The sequence below is a fragment of the Zootoca vivipara genome, chromosome 1 (genome assembly GCF_965207765.1).
Source record: "Zootoca vivipara chromosome 1, rZooViv2.hap1.1, whole genome shotgun sequence".
Lineage (NCBI taxonomy): Eukaryota > Metazoa > Chordata > Lepidosauria > Squamata > Lacertidae > Zootoca > Zootoca vivipara.
The window spans coordinates 15,107,099-15,125,842 of NC_142582.1; the positions used below are offsets into that span (position 1 = coordinate 15,107,099).

The 18,744-nt window shown below is 44.4% G+C and overlaps 1 protein-coding gene across 4 annotated transcripts in view; it reads right to left on the reverse strand.

The window, feature by feature from the left end:
* Positions 1-886: 886 nt before the first annotated feature.
* Positions 887-18,744, reverse strand: part of MYO1B (myosin IB) — a 141,550-nt gene continuing 123,692 nt past the window's right edge. For all 4 annotated transcript variants that reach the window (XM_035136313.3, XM_035136305.3, XM_035136296.3 and 1 more), the window contains 7 exons: positions 15,934-16,008; positions 14,665-14,799; positions 13,138-13,244; positions 10,354-10,486; positions 9,735-9,887; positions 7,818-7,945; positions 887-2,558 (listed from right to left, as the gene is read on the reverse strand). In XM_035136313.3, the coding sequence (XP_034992204.3) occupies positions 2,435-2,558; positions 7,818-7,945; positions 9,735-9,887; positions 10,354-10,486; positions 13,138-13,244; positions 14,665-14,799; positions 15,934-16,008 (855 nt within the window). In that variant the 3' untranslated portion in view covers positions 887-2,434. The remainder of the gene's footprint in view (positions 2,559-7,817; positions 7,946-9,734; positions 9,888-10,353; positions 10,487-13,137; positions 13,245-14,664; positions 14,800-15,933; positions 16,009-18,744) is intronic.

An 18,744-nucleotide genomic window follows, 5' to 3' on the forward strand; every position in this document is an offset into this window, starting at 1 on the left:
CCAACTCTTTATCTGCGGTGGTCGAGGCAACAGGTCAAATGTTGTCCTCACTGTAGCAGCTATGGCTGAGCGATATCCGGATTTTAACATTGAAATATATATCACTAGCTAAACATCACAATATATCAGTATGTCTGAAATGAGAATGGAGCTCTGTAGGGGCATTGGCTGGCTTCACAGTTTTCCCCACATAGTGATTTTTTTGCATAACAGACGCACATCCATGATTTGCAATATACTGCCAGGTCCAAAATTATGAAACCAGTTATCATGATATGGACCTGAAACTGGTTTTGGACGATATATATCACCCAGTCCTGGTAGCCAGATCCTCTAAATACTAATGGTGTTTTACTTTTCCCACATGAATTAATCATACCCGCCCGCCCACTTATATGGGGATAAAGTAAAGGGGTTCATTTTGGAGGCACTATTGGGGTGGGAGCTAGGCCTGTTTCCGGCTGACCCCAGCCATTGAGAAACCAGCCTGTGTGGTCTCCTGCCTCTTCATCTGAATAGCATCATTCCATGGCCACACAAATATACAGGGATGTTGGGATAGCAGTCAGCTCCATATATTGGAAGAATCCTCTTAGTTCAGATGGTGAAGCTACTATTTAATATGAGCTGTGTAAGTTTGGGTTTTCTGCATTTAATATGAAGCAGCAGCTTAAGTGGTTAAAAGCTCTTCTGAAGCCATTTCACCAAAGATCAAATGGGATGGAAGTACAGCTGCAGGAAGATTTTTGTTTAAGAAATGCATCTGGGGGGAAAAGTCTGTATTATCAATAGATCTGCTGTCGTTATTTTTTCTACTCTGCACTCTTAAAAAAAACCACGTATTTGATGGCTGATAAATAACCCAAGGCCAAACGCAGGAAAGCCATTGCTTCAAAGCTTCTCTTTATTTATACTTAGGTTGGTTGGTTTTTTGCATTGCACATATTGTGCAGAAACCTCTCCTTGATGGCAACTTCTCGCATCAGTCTGAGAATACAATAGATCTAAAACCATCCTTACATCAACAAGTCAAACAGTCACATTCAACAATCTCTTTTAGCTAACTTCTGTCTAAACACTGGAAAACGATACTCCATAAATCAATGCATTCGGCTAATTCTCCTGGTTTATACAAGGCTTTAAGCTGCAATCTCCATTCGGAAAGTTTAGAATGCAGTTCTTGATTGTAAAGTGTTTCTGTGCACACATTACATATCAGGCACACAAACTTATATAAAACTGGTTGAAATACAAAAATATGGTTATCACAAGAGTACCAAACAGCACAGAATTAAAACAATTATTTATCATTAATATCAAATTTATGTACATCATACCTCCCCACCGAAATGATTCCCCCTTCTTCCAAAGTAATAACGTCAGCATTAAGAAAGAACTAGCCTAACTTAAGTCCTCATAACAAATACGCAGGATCTCTCATCTTTTATTACCCACAGAAGTTATTATAAATAATTTTCACAAGTTGTATGAATGCTTTATTGCACATTGTACAGCACGCATGCCAACATCTGGGGGGGGGGGGAGAAAATTCCTCTATTCTTTCATTTGACACGTAGTGTTAAATACCTTGCCCTCTCGTTTCCCCATGCAAACAACTGCTTTTTAAGGAGTTTTAAACATTGAAGGTTCATTTTAAAGAGGGGTGGGGGAGAACAAGAGAGATGCCTTGCGCTGTTGTGTGGCTATTGTTAACTGTCTAACGCACTTCTTGCCTCTTTAATGGAATCATTTCTGCTTCCTAGTCTTATAAAGTCATTAAAAGCTGGCAATTAAAAAGTCTGATGCAGAATGCTAGGTCCCCCCCCCATTCACACTGTAAATAATAATAATTTTTTAAAAAAACCCATACGCAGCTGCTGCATATGCAGTGGTACATTCCTTCTGCTTTGCAGAATTAGGGCTTCCTGCCCCACATATTCCATTAAAGATCAAATTACATGGTGCTTTGTGCTGTTTGCAATTAACAAGGTAGCTGCAGCAGCCCCAGAATTTTGCCAAGACTCTTCAGCCCTGGTTTATGATTAACCCTTTGGACTGAGCTCTGCCACAGACTAGGGTTGGGGGAAAATGGGTCTATGTAATCTGCGGCGAAGGATTCTGCTCTAAAGAATAAATATGAGGAACGGGCCATGAAAGCGTACGGGGTTTACGATATGCGGCGTTAAAAAGTAAGGAATGACCACAGAAATTGTATGCGGCAAGGCATCCTTCTGTTTATAATATGCTATCAGCACACAAAGCCTGTATATAAAAACCAACCAAAAGCTGTAACAACTTAAAAGAAGGGGGGGGGGTCAATAAGTTAGTCGCACCTTTTAGCAGACTGCCCCTCCCTCAAATCCCCCCCTCCCCCCCTGCCAAATGAGTAAAATTGCACCATTATGGAGAATTGTAGGGAGAGTGCGTGCATAAATTAAGGTACAGCAACTTCGAGAAGCCGGTTGTTTTTTCGCTTGCAAGTGGGCACGTTGCCGTTCTTCTGGTTGCCCCGCACAAACTTGACGCACACTTTGTCTTGTCTGAACTGAACGAGGAACCTAGGAGGTGCAAAAACACAGGTTTCAGTTCGGTATGGCGTTCGTCCCAGTTGGCTGCAGCAGCAAGGAGAAAGCAAAGAAGCGTAACACATCACAAGCCCTCTTTATATTAGCAATGAAATAGAAGGTAATTATCTCACGTTAATCGTGCTTAGAGAAGACATGCTAAAACCAATGGACCTGAATATGGCCAGTGCTGGATATTCCTAACCAGTAACTCACTGCAAATCTACTCCCCCTGTCCGCCACCCTTGATTTTTGCTTATTTTCCATAGTGCTAAGTGAGTGAGCCACCTCCAAAATTTGCTTATAGCAGGCAGTGAGGCAGGTTGTACATTCTGTTAATGGGTTATTAACGGGTTGCAAATGCCAGATACTTTTGTTTGCTTTAAAAAAAACAATTTTATTGGCTTTTAAACAAATACAAAATGTTTGCTTTTTTTTTTTTTTTTTAAAGAAATATTACTGTTGAGGGCAGACAAGAAGAATATCCAGATTTTCTATCTTGGGTATCAGGCCAAGTAACTTTTAAAAAGCAACTACTAGGGCTGCTATTTGATTAAAGAAATCTTCATATTTTGAGAGTCGTTTTGGAGCAACTGAAGTTTCCAAATCATCTTCAAGGGCAGCCCCACGTAGAGTGTGTTGCAATAATCCAATCTGGGAAGTTACCAGAGCATGGAGTACAGCGGAGAGAATCATACAGAGGAAAGGAAAGAAAGTTGGGGTGGGGGACCCTGGCTGACACACTTACTGTGTTGCCCTTCAGCACTTAGCGTGCCTTTACAAAAATAAAATAAAAACACAGGCACTGGAATATATACAAAATGTCACAATTTGGCTTTACGTTCAAGATTGGCTCAATATGGTGTGTCGGAAATTCTACTGCCGGCTGAAACAATTGCAAAATGCTTTTCAGCTGTATCCCATCTTCCAGCACATTGAGTACAGATATATTTATTCCCCGCCACACTTGACGCGGGGAAATAAGGGAGTTAAAATGGGACACATTTCACCAACCCCGTCTGGTGGGTCTCATGGAACAGGGAAGATACTATATGACAGAAGAAAGCAAAGTATTTATTGCTCACTGCAAACTGACTGCTCTCTATTCTCAAGTCATGAAATCTTTGCTAGCTAATGTATCCTGTGATGTCTTTCTTTCTTTTTTAATCCTCTAAAGTCAAGTCAAAGCAATTCTGACAAATAAAAAGAAACCTTTTGAGAGGGTGGCAGAGTTTGTAAACAAACTTGAAAAGCCCACATTTTCCACAAACGGTCCCCTTTTCCTATGAGGTGCACTCTAAGGGGTACAACCTAAACTGGTCCCATTTGTGAACTACTCTTACCAAATCCCTCAATTCAGAAACAGCCCCCACCCCCGGCCCTCAACAGATTCTTTTACCCAACCTTTCAAATGTTGTTGGACTACAACTTCCATCTTCCCTGCCCATTAGCCATGCTGGCTGAGGCTGATGTGAGCTGGAATCCAACAATATATGGAGGGCACAATGTTAGCTAACCATTTGAAATCACTGTTCCTGCTTCCACATGTGTCTAACCACCCACAGAGATCCATAAAAAAGTATTCCTACGTATATGCTTACTATTTCCATAGTAATGTAATTTCCAAGGCACTCTAGTCCCTTCTTCCTACCCATTTCAACCCTCCCCCCTTCTAGCTGCTCCCATCAGAATATCCCTCTCCCTTGCTGCTGATAGACTGAATCGTTCTTTGCTCGACACACCAGGCCCTATCCTACAGAAGTAACCACCATGGGCATGTTTCAGTGAAAATTAATCACTTTTTAGACCCCGTTTACTCCAACGAGGAAGCAAGGCATGTGTCCAACCCTCTCCAGTTGAAATCAATGGTTTAACTTTGGGTAGGCGGTAGCTTGCTTTTCAAACAACATGCCGATACATCCTTGTTGCATGTAAGGAATGCTCTTTAAGGCAATCTGCACAATCACATTTGGAGGGTTCTCTCAGCCATTGGAAAGACGTCGTTAAAAATAATAAGGTAAAATCAAGCTTCTAAGAAAAATCTTGGTCGGGTAGGGTAGAACTGACTACATCTGGGCCCTGGCAGCCACATATCTGCTGTATGACAATTTAGGGCTTATCTGAATCCATTTAATGTCTAAAACCCCTCGTTTTCATATTATTCAGCTTTTCACAGTGACCATGTTATTTCCCACTCAGTCCTGTCCAAGTTGTGTAACTGAATTCTTGGACACCCTCTCCCCTCTCTTGGCTTTCCTGCATCCAAATGGCTAAGCTAAATTCCCAGTAGCTTGCAAACCATTAGTTTGAGTGTTACTGAATATTCCCCTCCTCCACATTCGGTGCAGCAGCTCCAGATATAATGAAGATAAACATCACAGCACCATTTAGCACTGACAGATCCCATTGGTAACAAAGCAGGAAAGCACGCCACCTTTTAGAAGAGGCAACCTCTCTTTTCCAGCCTTTTATCTTAAGCGAGGCTTCCAACAGGGATTTAGCACACTTCAGAAGGATTTTTGCCTTAAACCAGAAGCCACAAATCAAACTAACTGCAGAGCTCCTGGGACGAAGGAGCCTGATCTTTTCAGAGCTTCTACAGAGTACATTTTTCCAGCTACCCAGTTGGGAGTCCCTGATGAGCCATTAGCCCAGAACTCCCATCCACTCCCTCCCTTCCCCTAAAACCTTATGGCAAAAGTGGTCAGCCATTTAGAGAATTGCATCTCTTTCTCCCTCAACTAAATCATATCTTTAAAACTTTTTTTTTAAAGCACTGTAACATATAATCCACTTTAGACGGATTACAATTGTGAAAGGCAGGAGAGGAATAACTGATTAAATAAAGAGATAAACGGCACGTCAGCCAGCGACTGAAAAACTGTGGCTAATGGTCCGCAGGGTTACACCAATCCTGTCCCAAACACTAGATAACTACATAAAGTCCTAGCGAGCAATGCTTATTCATATTTTCACCATGCTCCATCTTCTGAAAGGCTGCACGGAAAGGACCACAACAAATAATGATGCATAGAAGAAGGGCAACAGTTACTCTAAGCAAGTGTTTCCAAAACTTGGGTCTCTTGCTGTTTTTGGAATGCAGTCGTACCTTGGTTGTCCGTTCGACTTCCGAAAACGTTCGAAAACCAAGGCACGGCTTCCGATTGGTTGCAGGAGCTTCCTGCACTCAACCGGAAGCCGTGTCGGATGTTCGGCTTCCAAAAACGTTTGCAAACTGGAACACTCACTTTCGGGTTTGCGGCCTTCGGGAGCCAAAACATTCGACAACCAAGACATTCGACAACCAAGGTACGACTGTACAGTTCTGATTACCCTTGACCACTGGTCCTGCTAGCTAGGGATGGTGGGAGTTGTTACGCTGCTGTAAGCCAATGTAGAGGAACCTAACGCGCCTTCCTCAGCTGTTGGTGGCTGATGGTCTCTGATGAAGCTATTGCCCCCAGCTCATAAAAGCTGCCTTACACAAAGTCAAATCATTGGTTTTTCACTTCAGTATTGCCTACACTAAGTGGCAGCTCCAGGGAATTGTGGCAGGAATATTTCCCAGCCCTATTCAGAGATGCTGGGGATTGAACCCGGGACATTCTGCAAGCAAAAGCACATGGTCTGTCCCTGAGCTGCAGTGCCCCACAACTAATATTCTGAGCTCCAATGCACCGTCTCCTTTCATGCAGTTCCTAGGGGCAGAGCAGTAGTCCCAATTAAAGGTGTTCAGCACTGCTCCTCAGTTTCTTTTCGATCCCTCTGCCCCAAAGGTACACCTGGTGATACAGTTGTACCTTGGAAGTGGAACGGAATCTGTTTCAGAAGTCCGTTCGACTTCCAAAACATTTGGAAACCAAAGCGTGGCTTCCCATTGGTTGCAGGAAGCTCCTGCAGCCAATCGGAAGCCGTGGAAGCCCCGTTGGATGTTCAGTTTCAAAAAACAGCTCGCAAACCAGAACAATCACTTCCGGGTTTGCAGTGTACGGGAGCCAAAAGGTTCAAGAACTAAGCTGTTCAAGTACGGCTGTACAAATATGTCATTGCTAGACTAAAGGAGCAACACACAAGCACAACCATAATTGGACTTGAAGACCATAAGCTCACATGCTCCCTGCGAGTCCTGTATACCTCCTTTTCGATGGTTTGTAGAAGTAGCAATCCCCCACACCTACACAAATGTGAACACAAGTAGTTGTACACTAGGGATTACCATAGTCTGGAATTGTTTGCATCATTAGGAAACAGACCTGCAGGGTTACATCACGTAAGTGTTATTGAAGTTGCGTTAAGCAGACTCATCCAGTGTGCTAAATATTTACCAAGCACACACAGATTTAATTTTGGTCAAGTCTGGCACCTTTGGAAACAAAGGCTATCAGCAATTATGGTTTACTAGTAGATTAAATGCATTTCTTCCCCTATTGAATAAAAAAGGGCTCCAAAACACCATCAGCGCTGACAATTCAGCTTACGCCAAAAATAAGTCATCTGAAAATTCACAAGTCTCTGTTTCTTCCAGACCCTCCTGCGAGCAAGTAATTCTATAGCAATAAACGGGTGAGAAAGTAATGGAATGCACAAGGCCCCCGTTTTACAAGAACACACACCAAGATTACTAGGAGACTCTGATTTTATCACCTCTTATTCAAAGGAAGGGTAAGAAAACTGCTCATGCAGTGGAATCAATTATGTTCCACACATTACTAAGTGCCAGTCAAATTGTCAAGATGAAGCTGGGGTTAAGAAATAACTCCTGAAAAGACAGTTTTAAAAGCATAAATTTGCGTCCCTGCTCAAATAGCAGAGAGAGACCCAAAGATCCAAATCATACAACCAGATGGGCATTGGCCTACAAGATTGTCATGTGGGCAGGCTTTGGATATTGTTAGGGAGCAATGCTGGATAAGGCAGCAAAGGGATAAATGAAGTTCTTTTTGAAAACTACCTTAGTGTAGGGAGGAATCCTAACACCGGCTTCCCGGACTTACAACTGTAGTCAGGCAGGTTGCGGAAATGGAGAGTAGAGTGTGGCCACTTCTGTGGTGGCCCCCTCGCTCAACAGTTTCAAAACTGTTGCTTCCACATGCTTTCCCTGCCTCTCCGTGGTGGTTTGTTTCTCATCAACCTTCATATTTTTAACCTTCAGTTTGTTTTCGTATTATTAAATCAGTTTCAATCTTTTCATTTAGAGTCATTTCGAATTCTCCCAGCAGAAGCTGTTTAAAGTGGGCAAATGGCAGGACATACTCATCGGATATTTCAATGTTGAGCTTCTGCTTCGTTTGGCTGAGCGTGGTGCGGTAAAGCTTCGTGGCCATTTCGATCAGGTGATCGCTGCTGAACAGGAAGTCCCCTTTCCGAGCTGCTCCAGATCCCTGGCACAGAAAAGGAAACTTGCACGTTATCATTCAATCTGAATTAAAACAGGGATTATCCACACTTAGCTTTCCTCCCAGCTTTAGAGCTCTGTTTTCTGGCACTATTTTTTCCTGCCCCAGAGCTTTCCCCATGAAAACTAGCTCTTTGCAGCTGATTCGGAGCAAACAGCAATCCATGGAGCATCTGAATTGCTGTTTGCTGCGCTTCAGCTTTAGAGAGCAGGTTTTCACAGGGAATGTGAGCGGAAAAAAAAGAACACTTGGACACGGAGCTTTAAAGTGTGGAGTTGTGCCTGGAAAGCATAGGGCAAAGGATAAGTGTGGAGAAGCCCATAGTACTTTTTTTCTGTTATCAGCAGCCCGATTAACCAAAGCTCATTACTGGAAACAATCTATTGAAATCCCTATTGAAGTTTGGCTAAATAATATTTGAAATGTGTCTTACTCAGCACAGAAGGCACTTCAAGGAAGGACATTTTTGGTGAAACGTGCTTTTCCTTTACAAATGAGATGGAAAATACTTTTATTCCACCCTCAACACAATGATCCCTGTGGACAGGCTTTTTAAACTGATAATACACAGATAAGCTCATTATGTACAGTGGTACCTCTACTTACGAATGACCCTACTTACGAAATATTCTTCTTACAAGTAAAAAAAATTGGGGCCCACTTACGACATCCGAAGGGCCCTCGCCGCCAGCGCTCCCACCACCCCTGCTGGGCCAAATCGGGCCCTCGTCACCACCACGCTCAGCCGGCTCCCGCCGGATATGGCCCTTGCCGCCGCCAGCGCTCCCGCCACCCCTGCTGGGGTGAATCGGCCCTCGTCACCACCGCGCTCAGCCAACTCCCGCCGGATCTGGCCCTTACTGCCACCAGCGCTCCCCCCACCCCTGCTGGGCTGAATCGGCCCTCGTCACCACCGCGCTCAGCCAACTCCCGCCGGATCTGGCCCTTACTGCCACCAGCGCTCCCGCCACCCCTGCTGGGCTGAATCAGCCCTCGTCACCACCGCACTCAGCCAGCTCCTGCCGGATCTGGCCCTTACTGCTGCCAGCGCTCCCGCCACCCCTGCTGGGCTGAATCAGCCCTCGTCACCACCGTGCTCAGCCGGCTTCCTCCGGATCTGGCCCTTGCTGCCGCCAGCGCTCCCGCCACCCCCCTGGGCTGAATCGGGCTCTCGCCGCCGCTGCGCTCAGCCGGCTCCCAGCGGATCTTGCCCTTGCCGCCACCAGTGCTCCCGCTGGGTCGATTCCGGGCCCTTGCCGCTGCCGCGCTCTGCCGGCTCCTGCCGGATCGGGCCCTTGCCGCTGCCGCCAGCGCTCCCGCCACCCCGCTGTTCGGCCTACAGCCGGATCAAGCCCTTGCTGCCGCCTGCACTGAAAGGTAATGTTGCTGTGCAGTTAAAGTGGACTTCAAAGTCTTTTTTCTAGGCTCCAGAACGAATTAATCCGTTTCCAATGCATTCCTATGGGAAATCGTGATTTGACTTACGAATTTTTCTACATACGGATGTGCATTCGGAACGGATTAAATTCGTAAGTAGAGGTACCACTGTACTACATAGTACACAGAAAGCTTTAGAAGAATGTGCCACTGGACAAGTTATTGTTGTTATATGCTGTTCAAATGGAAAACCATTTTTAAAAAAATAGGGAAGGGGCTGAAATTATAGTAAAATTATAGTGTGTAGATAGCGGGATAGCAGAAAACCCCATTTTATTCTGTATAGGCTGTGATTCATGAGTTTTGAATTATGAACGTTTGCTCATTTCATACCTACCTCTTTGAGATGTACAGCAAAGAAGCCATCATTCTGGGAGCTCATGGACACTTTAGTGACATCCCCTAGAGGAACCTCTGATTTGATATGCCCTGATTTCTGATCGGCAAGCAGCACGTTGTTTTTTGTGAGCAAGAAAATCCTAGCAGTGCACTGAGGAAGAATGACAGGGATTATTCACGGGGCTAATACATAGGGGCAACTATTAAAGAATCAATGCAACTTCAAGGTCTGGCTTGTACCAAGATTCTTCAAGTCTATGTGACAAAAGTAAAAGCCATTTTGGTTCAGTGGCGATAATGCCACAGCTGGACCTTTCCAAATGAATCCGCCATCTTGAAATGGGGGAATGAATTACAAAATGGCTATGGAAATGGGATAAGGAACTAGTTACCTAGGGACAGGGTAAGTCACAAGTCTCATTGATGCTTATGCATTTAAACATTCCATCACCATTGGGAATAGCTATTCTAAATAAGGCTAAGAGCACTGGGGAGACAGGATTATTAAGAGCAACATGTCTTGCTTTTGCTTCACACAGTAATAAGCTTATGTAACATAAGTCAAAGGGAACAAAAAGTGAATCTCACTGGGTATAAGCTGCTTCTTCTTTTTTTACCTTTCCATTTGCTCTGTTGATTTTGTTTACTACTTCAGCAATAATGATTTTTTCCTCCACGGCATCTTTTAGTTTCTTATACTTGGGGTTTTTGCTGATTTCGAGGTAAGCCCCTTGGAAAGGCTGCCCAACACTGGAGGGAGACAACAGAAATAAAGAGATGAAGAAAGCTCATAAAATGGCTCCATTGGCATGCCTTTAGTCAAGCTTGCAAACAGCCACTTGCCTGGTGGTTAATTAAATTTCTATACTGCTCTTCATCCGGGAAACACTGGGTGGTTTACAATATAAAAGCAGAAAAATATCTAACACAGTAACAGAGAAAAATACTCACACACACACCCCAGTTTAAAAGGCCATAGATTGTTTAATTATCCAGTAATTACCCAGTAATTATCAAAAGGCTTGGGAGAAGAGGAATGTTTTTACCTGGTGTCTAAAGACATGCAATGAAGGTGCCAGGCAAGCCTCCCTGGGGAGAGCATTCCACAAGCAGAGAGCCACTGCAGAAAAGGCCCTTTCTTGTGATGCCACCCTCCGGAGCTCTCATGGAGGAGGCACACAAAGAATAGCCTCAGATTATGGTCAAGGGTCTGGGCCGGTTCATGTGTGGAGAGGCAGCCCTTGAGGTATTGTGGTCCTGAACCATTTAGGGAGCATTTAATGGGAGATGCTGACAAAGTTCTCTTACGTGTGTTTTTTTATATATATTTTGCTGGAAGCTGCCCAGAGTGGCTGGGGCAACCCAGTCAGATGGGACACATATAAATAATAAAATTGTTGTTGTTGTTATCGTCAACATCATAATCACCACTATTATGGAAGATAACTTTGCTGGCTCACTACGGTCAACCTGAAAGGAATGATGAGATTTTTAGCCCCCAGAAATTTCCTAGGCTGAAGAATTTCTGGGTTTCCTGTACACTCAATTTCCCCCTACTATTAAGGGAGCTATGCCTCTACATTATAATCAGTAGGAAAAATTAAGACCCTGCAGAGGCAATAAAATAAGATGAAATAGAATAAAATCCTTTGCCCCTCAGATCTTTGCCTCACAGGAAATCCAGTTGTGTGTGACATGTGTATTTGTGGTGTAGCAATTACCACTTCTGGCTACTTTAGACCCATTTCCTCATCTGGGAAACAGACCAGGGTACAACCCTGAGAGCAAAACCCAGTGAGAAGAACACGTAGCCCTGTAGCCATGCAGCCCAGGAGTCTAATCCATAACCATGTCAGAGGACTCTCTTAACAAAAACAGACACCCAACATATATTTAATTACAAAAAGAATACGTTTCTTACAACACTTATTAAGATTCCCAAACAATTTTTTGTCGTCATTTTGCATTAGATTCTTGCCCCCTGCTTCCAAAGGAAGAAATAATCCAGACAGTGTTACAACCCCTGAAGCAACATGAACTGTGTGTACCCCTGGCTGGAACAAAGGAGTGCTGCCCGAGATTCATCCAGACATATGAGGACCAGCTCCTACCTGTCTAAGAAACTGATAAGATAAAGAACTTAACTTTGGCTGCTTGTTTTAATACCAAAGTGAAAAAAAGACCCGAGTGGTATCCAAACACATGTCTTAAGTTAATTATGGGCTGTGTTTAAAGTACAGCCATACCTCGGTTTAAGTACACCTCGGTTTGAGTATTTTCAGTTTAAGTACTCCGTGGACCTGTCTGGAACGGATTAATCCGCTTTCCATTACTTTCAATGGGAAAGTTCGCTTCAGGTTAAGTACGCTTCAGGTTAAGTACAGACTTCTGGAACCAATTGTGTTTGTAAACCGAGGTACCACTGTAGTCCTTCCTTATGTCTGTCCTGCATCACCCACTAATTAATTTTCACCGGATGACCCCCCCCCCAAGTTCTGTATTACAAAAGGAGAAAAAGCTATCACATCTCAAATTCCTTCAAACCACATGTAACTTTATAAACCACTATTGTGTTGTCCCTTTCCCCCCGTAAACTAAACTAGGAGCTTCAATGGATATGGATGTGGTCTTTCTTCACAGAGGTCTTGCTCCTTTTTCTGTGCCTTTTCCAGGGCATCACTGAATTGACAGTTTTATTTTCAATCCTTTCCCTAATAATCCCTAGCATGAAACTTGCATTTTCCACGGTCGTCACTCAGGGATCTACATTTCCACACACTACCAGTCCCTGCTGCCCACAGAGGTTTCCTAGAATGCGAGGTTTTAATTCTTTTTTTTTTAAAAAAATCCGTTCTTCAGAATATTTGTGAGAGTTGCTGACCGATACCAGGCAGGCCTCACGAAGATGCAAACACATACAACACAACACACTCCTGGGAAGTGTGTAATTTTAAAATGATGAGGCATCTTCTAGAAAGCTTCTTCATCCCTAGGTTTTAATAATCCCCTCTCTTGCACTTTGGCATGGGAGAAATGGGACATAAAGTTGTTGTTGTTGTTGTTTTTTAAAAAATGAGATTTTATGTAACATCCATTTGAAACCTACATAGTACCTAAATTCGATAGCCTTGTATGTGGCGTGTTCAGTGTGCTTAACCAACTTAGATTCAATTTTCCAGATGTAAAGCCATTGGAAGAAATATTTTATTAAGCCAATAATCCATGTAATATAAGCTCTCTGGGCAAGTCCATGGAGATAAGGAAAGTTGCGAAAGCCTACAATGGGCAGCATCTGCTAGTAAAGATAAGCAGGATTTTCTAGCAAATTTCCCCTCAACCTATATGAAATAAGGTCATTTCAATCTTGCAGCCTCAGCAAAGGCCTCCGAACGGCTCATTACCTGGCTGGGTATAAAGCTTTCTTGTCCTTGAAAAGTTCGCTAGCTTCCAGTTTTTCTTCATAAACCAGTTTCTTCTGGTCTGTGAATTGGTCCCGGTACTTTTTACACTGCAAAAACAGCATTACAGATGAATCACAAAGCTATTCTTTGAAAGTGGCTTCGGAAGAGCAGCTGCCATGACTTGCTATTCCCTTTGTGCATAAGAAGCCAATTTTAATGCATTTCTGGATTGAATCAGTCACATCCCACAGGCAATTATATAAACGCAGCAATCAGCTCCACAAGAAGTACCTCATTTTCTACCTGTTTCCCAGTGAACACACATTCATCACAAGACAACCTAGGGAGGGCATCAAAATGATTTTTTTTTAAAAAAATCTACTTAGCTACCATTTGCTTATCTGGGACGCGGGTGGCGCTGTGGTCTAAACCACAGAGCCTAGGGCTTGCCAATCAGAAGGTCGGCGGTTCGAATCCCCGCGACAGGGTGAGCTACCGTTGTTTGGTCCCTGCTCCTGCCAACCTACGGGTAGCAGTTTGAAAGCACGTCAAAGTGCAAGTAGATAAATAGGTACCGCTCCGGTGGGAAGGTAAACGGCGTTTCCGTACGCTGCTCTGGTTTCGCCAGAAGCAGCTCAGTCATGCTGGCCACATGACCCGGAGGCTGTACGCCGGCTCCCTTGGCCAGTAAAGCGAGATGAGCGCCGCAACCCCAGAGCCATTCATAACTGGACTTAACTGTCAGTGGTCCCTTTACCTTTACCTTTGTCATTTGCTTCTTAAATAACTCATCTGATTAAATCTCACAGGATGAACAGATATGCTCACAGCGATCATTACACATGTTCCCTCTGCCTCATAAAACTAATTAGTAACATACAGGCCAGAATACAAGGCTTAAGGAAATTCCAATGGCTGGGGAAAGTGTAGATTAATGGGAAAATATGGAAATCACCCAGAGGACTGTTTCAAGAACTGGTGCTTAACACTTCTCATTTTGATTCAGCCATCCTCAGCAACTTAACTAAACTGTGGAGGGAAGAGGGGAGAGAGAGAGAGAGAGAGAGAGAGAGAGAGAGCAGACACCCCCGACTTCAACCAGTTTATCTGGGAAGTTCCAAATAGCGTATGCACAGTTCCCAGGTTGGATTTTGCTTGAGTTCAGTAAGCTCCCCACTAACAAATGAAACCCAAGAGCAATTTCAGTCTCTTTGGATTGATGCCATTTGAAACTATTGACAGCCGCTGAAATACATGTATTTTTGCTGAGACACTTCTAATGAAAAATAAGGACCACTGCATGTATTGTTCCCCTGGTGCTTTATTAATGGCTTTTATCGTATTTTATTTGTTCAGATGTTCCAATGCTTTGTGTTTATGTTTCTATCTGTTTCATACAACAACAATAAAACAAAACACTATATTATTCTTTAAATTGCTTTGAGTGCCTGAGAGTAGAAGGTAGAACAGACTATAAATAAAAATACAAACAAACAAATGCAATTAACTCCTATATCATATGGTTACCCTCCACAAGTGGAATATCCTCTTCAGTTCCTTGTGAGTTGAATCCAAGAAGAGATAAGGCCTTGCTGGCCAGTTTTTATCGATTGGCGATAAAGAAGGCATCTTATTCTTCATTTCCAAAAAATACTTTTGCATCTATGGTAAGAAGAATTAAGCAAGCCATTAATTTTTTTTTTACTAAAAATATTAATTCAAGCAGGCTTCATACAACCACATTCCCTATTCACAAGATCTGGCAAACCAACATCCAGCTTTATTTACACAAAAAGATATTACATTGCTGGCAACAACTGAGTGTAAAACCATTGTACTTTTTACTAAGCCAATGAGCTGTTTCTGATGTGATACTAACCCAGGTGCAGGGAACCTTTGGACCCTCCTGGTGTTGCTGAACTACATCTCCCACTCATCCCAGCAAGCATGCAGGGCAGTCTTGAGCAGGTTGGGCGCCTGGCGCTGAGGCGCGGAGATCGCTCCGGCGCCTGCCCCCTCGCAGCGCGCAGCATGGCTTCCACGCGGCTTTGCTGCGTAGCGCCCCGCCTGCCGCCCCACGCCGCTGGAACTATACCTAGAGCCGGCCCTGCAAGCATGACCAATGGCCAAGGGGAATGGGAATTGTAGCTCAGCGATTATCTGGAGGAACAAAGGTTCTCAACACGGGCACCAAACCACAGATTAGCATTGCAAGACTAAGCCACAGCAAGCCATGGGCTCATGGGCTCCTGTTTTTTCTGTGGCACAGCTGTGAGGAGCTGAGCAACTTTTTGTTTTAGGTTAAATGCAGTCTACTTTGCCATCTGCAGCACAGATAATTTAAAAAAAACATCAATAGAGAAAGCATAGTTGTTCTCTATGTACTACAGTCATACCTCGGTTTGCGACCGCCTCAGTTTGCGACCGCCGTGGTCCCGGAAGTGTTTACATCCGGGTTCCGCAGCACACGGATGTGCAGAAGCGATCTGCGCAGTGTGTGCATGCACAGAAGCAATCTGCGCAGCACGCACACACGCAGAAGCACTCTATCGGCGCTTCGTGCATGCGCAGAAGTGCCCCTCGGATTACGATGAACTCGGGCAGCGACCGGCTCCCCGGAACGAATTGCGGTCGCAAACCGAGGTATGACTGTATGTATTCCTCCAATCAGCACATCTTATGTATGTTGAGAAATAAAACATCTTCAAATGATTGTGTTTGCTATTCTTTTCTGATGACTGGCTGCAGGTGAATGTGATTGCTGCGGTAACTGTATAAGGAGGGAGGGAAACGTACAATTTTCTGAATTATAAATTCGTAGATCTTCCTTCCAGCGTTGGCTCGGAAGAATTTCCTGTACTCTCTACGGACCTGAGAAATTAAAAACGTGAGAGTAAACATTCAGCTTTAGTTTTTGTTTTCTTCGCATAAGCATAAATTCCAAGGAGACAATTTTAGTGTTGTTCTCCAGAGGCAAGATCACAATCTAGGTTCCCCCCAAATACAAAAAGTTAGGGTAGACACAGGCAAAATAAAAATCTTCATTGACTACTTAAGAGGCTTTAGCATTTCTGGATGTGTTTATTATTATCAGGAAACCTGAGTTTGGGTGGTACCATTTCAGTTTAGAGCTAAGGACTCACATGGCTGAATGTTCCTCTCTATACCAGGCGGGGAACCTTTTGGAATCCAATTGCCACATTCCATCATTTGTAAGAACTCAATCATTTAGTGTGGCAGCGCCTAACACTTTGGAACTCCCTGCCTATTGAGATCAAGCAAACACTTTCACTGGACACTTTTTGGCACCTGCTAAAAACATTCCTGTTTAGACAAGCCTATGCAGATGCTTAGAAAGTTGAATCTGTTTAAGTATTTTAACGTTTGTTTGTTTTAAAGTGGGGTTGCCAATTTTTCTTGATTTTACGCCTTTTATCTTTTGTAGACTGCTTTGAGGTTTTGTTTTGTTTTGTTTACAATCAAGCAGTGTATACATTTTATGAAATAAGTAAGTAATAAATAGATAAGCAACTTTTTTGGGTTCACATACAAGTGGGGGGGGGAGGTCAGAGGAAAAACATGGCTGAGGCTAGGGCAGTGATTCCCAACCTTTTTTTGCCATGCCCCACCTACGCATCTCTAAAATCCTGATTCCTCCGCCCCGTGATATATATTTTTTATTATTCAAAAAGTGAACTCCTATTCACATGGAGGAAGCCTAAAAGGCCATTCACTGTTAATAACTCATTCTCGAATTGTCCCCCAGTGGGGCGTGTGCCCCACGTTGGGAGCCACAGGGCTAGGGGCATTAAGGGCGGGCCACAATAGGTGCAACTCCTACCTTTGCACAAGGAATTATATCCCAGACCCCAAAAAAGCAGAGGGTTCTATACTCCCTACTCCCACCCTGGCTAGCAAAGACACATTTTTGCCACACAGCTCCAACCCACACTAGAAATTATAGCACCAGGGAGCCTCCTGAAGCAAAGTAATCTCTTTCCCATGTAGTTAGGGTCTATTTGTAAAATGGCAATGCTTAAGCGTCCGCAGTAATTTTGCAAGGGGAGAAGGGGGGGGGAGAAAACCAGAACTTGGCTGCCCCCCTGCGACTGTTCATTGGCCAAGGCTCCATAAACTCTCAAGAGCCCCACTGAGTGTCACATGCAGGCAGTGACAGCTGGTTCCTATTTTCTTTGTGCATGTTAATATTTGGTAGAGAAGCATTCAGTCAAAGGTGTCTGAAGTGGTACGACCCAAAAACAGGTTGAGACGAAGTCCTCATTATCTCTACCTGACATTATCAGGTTCTTAATAAAATGGAGAATCATAGCTGCCAAGTCTCCCGTTTTCCCCGGGAAATCCCCGTTTTTCCAGCTGTTCCTAGCTGAAAAAATGGATTTTTTTTTGTTTTTCCCCAGTTTATTCTGGCGCGGCGGCCATTTTGGAACTGGGCAAAGCAGCATCAAAAGTCACTTCTGAGCATGCTCCGCCCAGTTCCAAAATGGCGGCAGCGCTACTTCCGGTCTTCTATTTCCAGCCCGGTCCCTTATTTCTCTGACAGCAACTTGGAAGGTATGTGGAGAATATCCCCCCCCCCCGACACACACACACACACCATATCATATGTGTTTGATTTCTAGATATTCAGAAAGGGCAGCTCTTAGGAAACAGCTGAACTGTAAGATTCATCTAGTTTTTCAAAATCATGTAAACGGGAGAAAGAGAGAGCAGAACCACATCAAGCATGACTTGCTCTGATCTTTTGAGTGTCTGGTTAACAAACGGCCAGGGGCGGAGGAAGAGGGGTGCGGTGGGAACGGTTCGCCCTGGGTGTCTTCGCTGAGTGGGTGGGTGACATTTGGCGCGCCGCCCGTGACTCCCAAACCCACCCCAAGCTGTCGGAGGAAGGGGAGAGCTGCACCGCTTTGCCGGCGGCCTTCCCCCCTTCCTCCTTCGTTTTGACAGCTGGGGGAAGGCTTGGGAATCACGGGCGGGCGGCACGCCGAATGTCCGCCATGAGTGGCTCGCTCTGCCCCTGTGGGCGTGCCGCTCCGTGCACCCGAGCAGTATCCTGCGCCTGGGAGGGCACCCTCTGCGCCCCATGCCCCTTGGGAGCACGCCCACCCTGGGCAGCGCTGACATATGTTCCGCCGCTGCAAAAGGCAGCAAGAATATACAGCATCTTCATATATTTGACTTCTAACACAAATATAAAGGACCTTATTAATTTGAATGGAATAGGGTTGCACCTTTAAGAAATTTGCCCTTGTTTAAGTTGCTTACAGGTCAACGATGCGAGAAGCTGGCTCGGCCGCAGATCGGCATGATGCCGCGGCAGAAAGAACCAGCGAGCTGCAAAGTGCCTGCAAACTCTGCTCGGGGACCCTGTATGCATAAACGGCTCCACTATACCAACATCTGGCCCTTCAGATGTTGCTAACTTCCAGCTCCCATCATCCCTGGCAAACATGGTCAATGACAGGATGGTGGGAGCTATAGTTCAGCAACATCTGGAGAGTTCCCCCACACCTGCACTAAGCCATAATTTGGCTTAGTGTGACATGCAAATCAGGACTGTGTGGGGCTGCTGTGATTCCTGTATAACTG